The sequence below is a fragment of the Gekko japonicus genome, unplaced genomic scaffold (assembly GCF_001447785.1).
Source record: "Gekko japonicus isolate JY-2015 unplaced genomic scaffold, Gekko_japonicus_V1.1 scaffold1518, whole genome shotgun sequence".
Classification (NCBI taxonomy): Eukaryota; Metazoa; Chordata; class Lepidosauria; order Squamata; family Gekkonidae; genus Gekko; species Gekko japonicus.
The window spans coordinates 2,009-9,989 of NW_015168092.1; the positions used below are offsets into that span (position 1 = coordinate 2,009).

The following is a 7,981-nucleotide window of genomic DNA, read 5'->3' on the forward strand; positions in this document are numbered from 1 at the left end:
AGTTCACACTGCAAGTGGGTCTGATGAATGGTCCTGTGAATGGGTTCAAAATGCACCCTGCCAGCAAGGCTACAAAAACTTGTCTTGCAGAGAAAATGGCAGTGAGTTACATACAAACCTGACCCACCAAAGCAACGATCCGTGCTGTACTGTCCAACCCACCCACTGAGCACATTTGTTTTCAAAAGGCTTTGCTCTGTGCAATGACAGCACCATGCAACACAAAAAAATTGGCCAAGATGCCTCTCCCTCTTCCCTGAACATAAACAAAATCACAATGTTTCTGTTTTAACAAAAACATTTCTCCCCTCCCACACACCTTGAAGAAGCCCGGAAGAGAAGACTCCTTTTTTTCAGAGCCCACGACAAAGGTGTTTGCAATTCAACAGTGAAAACAAAATTTACATTTAAACTGTGTCAAGTATTTTTAAAAACAGAGTCAGGCTTAAGGAAAGAATGAGCCTTTAGTTAATATTCTGACTGAGGTCTTCAGGTGATGGAAGAGCTTTACTAGAGTTGACTTAAGGTATCAAGTCAGGCCTCTGTTAATTGTGACCAAGTAGTGGTATGTGAGCGTTTTCTTCTGAGAAGGCGGCCATCATTGGTGTCAATGGACATCTCTGCCTATCAGCCCCAGGACTCCACTTTGTGTCCATAGAATCAGAGGAGTCCCCACGGTCTTCAGCGGAAAAAACAAACGACACACATTCAACGGGCTGAGAACGAAGAGTTTTAAGTGCTAAGACTGCTTATAGCTTGTGAGGCTAGAACAGCCAGCTCTTCGATCGGATTTTGATCTACAAAGCAAGCGGTTGTGTGAAGGAGAACGGAACAACACCACTAAAGACTGAGAGCCCTTGGTTTCTTAAGCAGAGGCAGAGCAAAGAAGGCAGCGAGCATTTCTTTTAGCGCTTCTATTTGGAGAGGCAGCCCTCTGATGAGACAAAGCAATTAACACCCGTTGGATGTTAAGCTGCACCTTCCCACCTTTCTTCACTGGGTATGAAACCTTCCCATCTCTGCATATCTTTATACCAAAAAAAAAAAAGGAAGAGAAACATTGTCACTCTGCAGGACTTCAACCGTTCTTAATATATTCTGACCATTTTTATCGTGGTTTAATAAACTACAGGAAGTTAGTAAGTGCTTCTCGAGGCTCCCCCCCCCCCCAATAAGAAAGGGGAGTTGTACACTCCTTGCTTCCCACAGAAAATTCCAGCCCACAAGCACGAGTTAGTTGAGGGCTTGCTACATAAGACGGAAGGCCAGCTGCCATGGACTCGGTAAACAAAAGATAAATATTAGGCTGGATTCTTGCATGAGTGGTAAACCAAGAAGGTTTCAGACCTAACCAGAGTAGTTACTTAAATGTGCTGTTCTTTGGAATTCCTATAGTCATTCAGAAATGAAGACAGACATTCTCACCATCTTATTAGAAAATACATTTCACAGTGTGCAGCCCAATGCACACTGAAAACTGGGAGCTGAAAGACATATATAAAAAGTGGAAAGACTGTGGACATAGAGTCCTTTAGAATGAGTCAAAAGTTTTAACATACTAGTACAAAAAAACCAAAATTAATGTACAGGTGCAAACAGCTACCTCCCCCTTCTTTTAAAAAAGGTACCAGCTAAAATATTTTTTAAAGAAGCTTAACAAAATTTGTTCCAACACACAAACCTTGAAGCAGCATTCCAAATAAACTGACAGCATGCCATTTCTAAGGAAGCCATGTATATACAAGGGGGGGGGGAAGGAAAGGGGGAAAAACAACTGATTTTAGAGGCTGGCATTATGAACGTGCCCAACAATGTCAGGCCAAAGGTTGCAAAAGGATTGGGTCGGTCACAATTCTTAGGCACAGAGAAGAAGTGGAGGTGGTTTTCAGAGGGCAGATTTTTTGTACATGAAGTCTGGTTTGCTCGGAGACCGCCTCCCTCTGCTAACCAGCTCTGCCCTTTCCAAATCTACATTTCTCTGTGCTTCGTGCTCGAGAGGCTCTGTGTCTGCCAACCTGCGGCCGGACTGCTCTTCGTGGCTCTCCAAATTGTATGCTGGCAGAGAGGGCCGGCTGGCGGTCAGCCCGTAGGTCAAGTCCGTTTCCATTTTTGCTCGTCCCCTCATGTGAACCGGGCCGTTCCCAGTGTTCTCGTGGGCAGCCAATGCCAAATCCAGCCGCTGGGGCGGCTGCTCTAAGACATCGAGGTGTATGGGTTCGTTCTTTTGTCTGTGGGGATGCCCTTCTTGAGAAAGCGTGTACTCTCTCCTAGGGTCCTCTAGCTTTTTAGGGGAGAGGTGATTAGACAGGTGGGTGGGCTTTAAGCCACTGGGCGATGCTTTGTTGTGGCTATACAAATCTGGGCCAAAATAGACACCTTGGGAAGGTGAAGGAGTATGCCTGCCAGGCGCTGGAGTGGAAGGTCTGCACGCGGCATTGGAGAAATCGTAGAAATCTGGATATTCCTGTGAATTCTCTCTCATATCCAGCTTCTGCTCAACGGAATGCTTCTTCCGGGAACTGTGCAAGTGCCTTGTCGGAACGCACGAGATGTGCTGGGGTGGTCCTGGTCCAACGTCCAAAACAGGCTGGCTTAGTTCTGTGTCGACAGTGAGCTCTGGCAGCCTCCTGTCCTTGAGAGACATCGTCGACACACCCATTGCAATATCTGGCACCAGTTCATTGAGCACAGGTTGCGTACCCTGGGAAAGAGCAGAGAACATCCATTTCACTTGTGCTATTTTCTTCCCCCTTCTGTTCTAGCTGTAAACCACCTGGTCTATTACTACCCCCCTCCCCTTTCCAGAACTGCTTCAAGCTTACCACAGGCCACCATGAAGAGACTGGACCCCTAGCACCCCCCCCTCCCCCCCGGTTCTCTGTCACAACAATTTAGGCTCAGTGTAGGCAGACAGGGCTCAGGTATTCCTCCAGCTCCAAAAGGAGTTGGCTGCTGATTTTGTTCTGAAAAATGGAAAGTGCCCAATATTCTGCACTCAAGACTTACAATGATTGCACATGAAGCTGGACTTACACTGAAGCAGACTCTCATTCTATCAAGCAACAGCTCTCCAGGCAGAGGTCTCTCAAATCACCTGCCTGGTCCCTCCCCCCCCCCCCATTGGAGATGCTGGGGATTGAATCTGGGACCTTCTGCAAGCCAAGCAGAGGCTCTTCCACTGAGCCATGGCCCCTCCCCGATGACCAGTTGTGGTGCAGATTTGTGAGCTGCCTCAAGCAGGGAGACGGGGCAGATACATTCTTCTAACTATACACAAATAAGTACCCAAAATTAGCTTCCCAAGCCGCATTCAAACTTGGTCAGCAAAGCAGCCAGGCAAAAATAATGTAAACATCAGTGGCGGCAACTGCCTTAAATGAAGTGGCCTCCAAAGTCAGCGGGGCTAAATTCCATGCAGGGCATCTGCAACTAGACTGGGCAATATGTAAGTCCTTATATGTATATATGGCAAAGCAAGCTCACCCAATAGTATTACTGTACTAAATGACCTGCACCTCCTGTAACACTCTGGACTCATACTGAATAAGACAAACAGGCTATAAAAGGCAACTGGTGGTGGAAACTGCCATCAAGTCACAGTCAGCTTATGGCAACCTTATTGGGTTTTCAAGGCAAGAGATGTTCAGAGGTGGCTTGCACTTGCCTGCCTCTGCGTAGCAACCCTGGACTTCCCTGGTGGTCTCCCTTCCAAATACTAACCAGGGTCGACCCCATTTAGCTTCCAAGATCTGATGAGATCAGGGTAGCCTAGGTTATCTAGGTCACGACAAAAGGCAATTTACTGTGCTGAATTCTGCAACTGTGAGAAGTTTTTATAAAGAGGTTTTTTATATATAAAAGGAGTGTCTTTCTAAAAGTAACAGAGCCTCAGCTCTTCCCACACTGGCCGAAAACACATCTGGCTCAACTCGCCAGCACTTCCTTGTGTGTCACTGGTGGAAACGGTCAACACGGTTGTATTCGCAAAACAATTCCATGGCAAATTACTTAAAAATAGTCCTAAATGCTTTTCCCCACTTCAAGTGCTCAGCTGAGTTTTGTCTAAATAGACCAGACTTTTAAAAAATTACTTGAATCAAGCAGTTAAAACTTTCTGAACAAAAACGAAGCCTCAGCAGAAAGCCCAGGAGGAAGTGTCAAAAGCAAAACACACACACAGCCCCCCCCCCCCCCTGCTTCCTAAATGAAAGCACCCCTCAGCTGCATCCGACTCTTAAACAAGTCACGGTAGCTCAACATTTATTTCTGACAAGGAGCTAATAGTAGTTGGACTCCAGTGCAGCTACCACAAGCAGCCGCTACTGGCCTTGTCCAACAAAATACTTCCCTTGTTACTCAGACAAGAAAATAATATGAATTTAGCAGTAGGAAACAATCCAGACTCGAATGCAGCTTTCTAAACAGTAATTACAAGGAGAGAGGATCTTATGAATAATGGAGAGGAAGAGAATCTGAACTGCTTCCGTGAGAATCACAGGAAAAGGGTAAGAGAGACCATCAGCGGGATGAACCCCGGCGACCTTTCAGCGTTCAGGCAGACACCAGGACATCTGCACAAACGCTCCCAAATTTACCTGGCTAACTATACCAAGAACTAAATCCTTCCTTAAATTGTTTCAGGCCAGCCTTCCTTGTTATCTGCTGCAAGTTTTACATACAGAGAGAAGAAGGCTCTGTGCCACCACCGAGTTGCCATCTATGACGGTGGATTAGATCTATAAGTTAACTGGCCCTGGGAAGATGCCTAGGTGACCAAGAACTCATGTTGTCAGGCTAGGTTGATAAAAGGATCCCATCTTGGAGAGATAAGTTAATATCTAGAGCACCACACTTTATTTATTGATTGTTTTATAGTGTTTTAACTGTTTGTTATGGTATTTGCCGCTGTTGGAAGCCGCCCTGAGCCCATCTGGGGAGGGCAGGATACAAATCTAATAAATAAATAAATAAGGCAGGTATATACGGGACCTTGTTTCGTTTTACTTTCTGAGCAGCAGCTCAGTCGCTTTGGCCTAGACATAAACACTTTTTGCCTCAAACTGTTAAGCCACAAATTCTCCACTGTGCTGATTTCATCTCTTAACACCTTGTCATGAATTATTCAGCTGAACGCAATCCGATTTAAAAGTAAAATCCTGGGACAAAGCCTCAAAGCTTCAATTGCCATCTACGCACTGCTTCCAAAAGCTTCAGTTAACTAAATACTCAAAAAGTGACAGTAAGAGCAAAGATCCACCTCCACTAAATCCACTTGTGCCCCCCCCCAGCATTCAAGTGTCTTGTAAAAATTGAGAGAAGAGACTCATTTGGCTGCCCCTAAGAGGCTACTGCACACACACCCCATTTAAACGGTAGATTGCTTTGCATATGCACCTGCACATAAGTGTTTATTCTGTGTATATGAAGCTCCCTGCCACACAGAACAAAGAAATCTCTCAAGGTATTTAGGGTATGCAGCTATGTCAAAAAAATAAGTTCATCTGAAAGACTCAGGCTGAGTTCTGAGGCAGTAACCCCCCGAGTAGAAGAAGAAGAAAGAAGAGTTGGGTTTATACCCCGCCCTTCACTCGGGAGTCTCAGAGAGGCTTACAATTTCCTTCCCTTCCTCTCCCCACAACAGATACCCTGTGAGGTAGGTGGGGCTGAGAGAGCTCTGAGAGAACTGCTCTTGAGAGAACTGTGACTGACCCAAGGTCACCCAGCTGGCTGCACATGGAGGATGAGTGGGGAATCAAATCTGGTTCTCCAGATTAGACTCCTCCACTCTTAACCACTACACCAGACTGACTCTCACTACCAGTCCAAGTGCTGAGGGACAAGAAGGGAAGGCTTTGGCCTCTGTGACCTGTTGATTGGCTTTCCAAGGGCATCTGGCTGGCCACTGTGTGAAACAGGATAGACGGACTACTGTCTGATCCAGCACAACTGCTCTTATATGCCATTACACCCAAGACAGAAGAGAAGCTGCAGCCTGCTAGACCCCACCTGGAGAATCCTCAATCTGTAATAGGCCGGTGGGAACCTGATTTCATACTGTTAAGTGCCAAACTGTTCTTGCAGGCATTTCGCTTACTGCACCAGGATAACGCCCCATGAGATCTTGCCATTCACATATTTTTGGGGGGGGGGGAGGGGAGGGGGAGATGTGAGTATATCTGGCGCACTTACCGTTTGCTTTTCAGCCGCCATCACAGCTGCTGCCACAGTTTGTCTTCCCAGTCCTGTTGTGTTAGTGCAATCGGGAGGTGTGGCTTTGACCCCGGACAAGTAGATGGGCGGGGCCACTTTCGGTGCTGTCCTGGAGTGGAACAAGGAATGGTTGCAGGGGTAGGAGAAGGACCGCGAGGGGGGGTGCTGCTGCTGGCTCTGGGCCCTTTGCTTCCACCCAACTTTGAACTGGCTGTGAATCGGAGTGGCTGGCGGATGGTAAGGGGGAGGGGGAGGGGGCAGCGGGGGATGGAAGGCCACAAAAGAGTCGAGTTCTGTAAACAGGGTTTCTGCCGTGGGCGTGCTGTTCACGCGGCATCGGCCCGCGGGGGATGGAAGGCCACAAAAGAGTCGAGTTCTGTAAACAGGGTTTCTGCCGTGGGCGTGCTGTTCACGCGGCATCGGCCCCCCGACTGCCTCAGGGTCAACAGTGGGCTTTCGTCGCCAAAATGCTCCTCAGGGAAGAACTTGTGAGGATTCTGCAATGGAAAGAGACAAAACGGTAAGTGGTCAAAGTGGGGCCACGTTTGCTTCTGCTGCAAGGTGGGCGTTCTCAGCTACAGTCTCCGTCTTCATTGACTGCTCCGCTCTGTGCCAGAGCCCCATCTGCTTTCTATAAAGACTGAACACGTTCGGTCAGTATTTCAGCAAGAGAAAATGTATTAAGGCATTCTAAAAAGCAGCTGACACCTTTGCTCCTATAGCTGAAGTCTCAGCATCACCTTTCTTCCTGTCAACGATTAGATACAAGAATGGAAATTATGAACCACAATTATTCTGCAAGCGGAATGCATACTCACAGTGTTAACTGAATCTGTCTAAAATGCTTGGATAAAATGTAAATTCTGCTGCAAGGGTGTCCCTTTTTTTGCTGAAAGTAACGCAAAGTTGTACTTCAAAAAAACCCTCAGTGTTTCAAGGCCACCACTGGGTGGCTCCCTCTATGAAATAAAGTATCATTTTATAAAACAATTCTAGTTAAAGAACATTCCGTCCTTTATTCAGGGCTTGGGAAAAAGAAATCAGACCAGAAGTCCCCCCCCCCCCCCCCTTTTTTAATTTCCTTTTCCAAAACCATCCCTCCCCTCTTTGGTAAAATTAGGTATTTTACAGTGCCCTTCTAAACAGTATTATACTTGGAGCCAGTTTGGTGTAGTGGTTAAGTGTGCAGACTCTAATCTGGGAGAACCGGGTTTGATTCTCCACTCCTCCACTTGCACCTGCTGATGTGACCTTGGGTCAGTCACAAGCTCTGGCACGGCGGTCCTTGAAAAAGAGCAGTTTGTGCCAGAGTTCTCTCAGCCCCACCCACCTCACAGGGTGTCTGTTGTGGGGGGGGGGGAAGGGAAAGGAGTTTGTAAGCCACTCTGAGACTCCAAGGGCGGGGTATAAATCCAATCTCTTCTTCTTCATTATCTATATACTAATAACGAAGGCGCCCCTCTCTCTGTAGATATCTAAATCCGCACATTGGGAGCACCTGGGGGGCAGGGAGATTTTCCTGCACACTTGGGGCAGTCCCCAGGTGCGCACAAAAATCTGAAAAGGTGAAAAAACTACTGGGGGGATATTTAAATCCCCCCAAAAGTAAAAGAGCATCCCCTGTGCATGCGCAGGGAATGCTCTGCGAACTGCCTCGCCGCCGCAACGGGCGGGAGAAGGGTTGGCGGGCCGGCCTCACCGCCGCTGCTGCTGCGGAGGGAGAAAGGGGGAAGCTTGGTGGGCCAGCCGGCCTCGCCGCCGCTCCTGGGGA

The 7,981-nt window shown here is 47.5% G+C and overlaps 1 protein-coding gene across 1 annotated transcript in view; it reads right to left on the reverse strand.

Moving 5' to 3' along the window:
• Positions 1-1,750: 1,750 nt before the first annotated feature.
• The window catches only part of BTBD7 (BTB (POZ) domain containing 7), a 68,495-nt gene continuing 62,264 nt past the window's right edge, over positions 1,751-7,981 (reverse strand). Inside the window, exons 9-11 of the mRNA XM_015414739.1 lie at positions 6,642-6,707; positions 6,190-6,555; positions 1,751-2,701 (exon numbers count right to left, since the gene is read on the reverse strand). Of these exons, the coding sequence (XP_015270225.1) occupies positions 1,886-2,701; positions 6,190-6,555; positions 6,642-6,707 (1,248 nt within the window). The 3' untranslated portion in view covers positions 1,751-1,885. The remainder of the gene's footprint in view (positions 2,702-6,189; positions 6,556-6,641; positions 6,708-7,981) is intronic.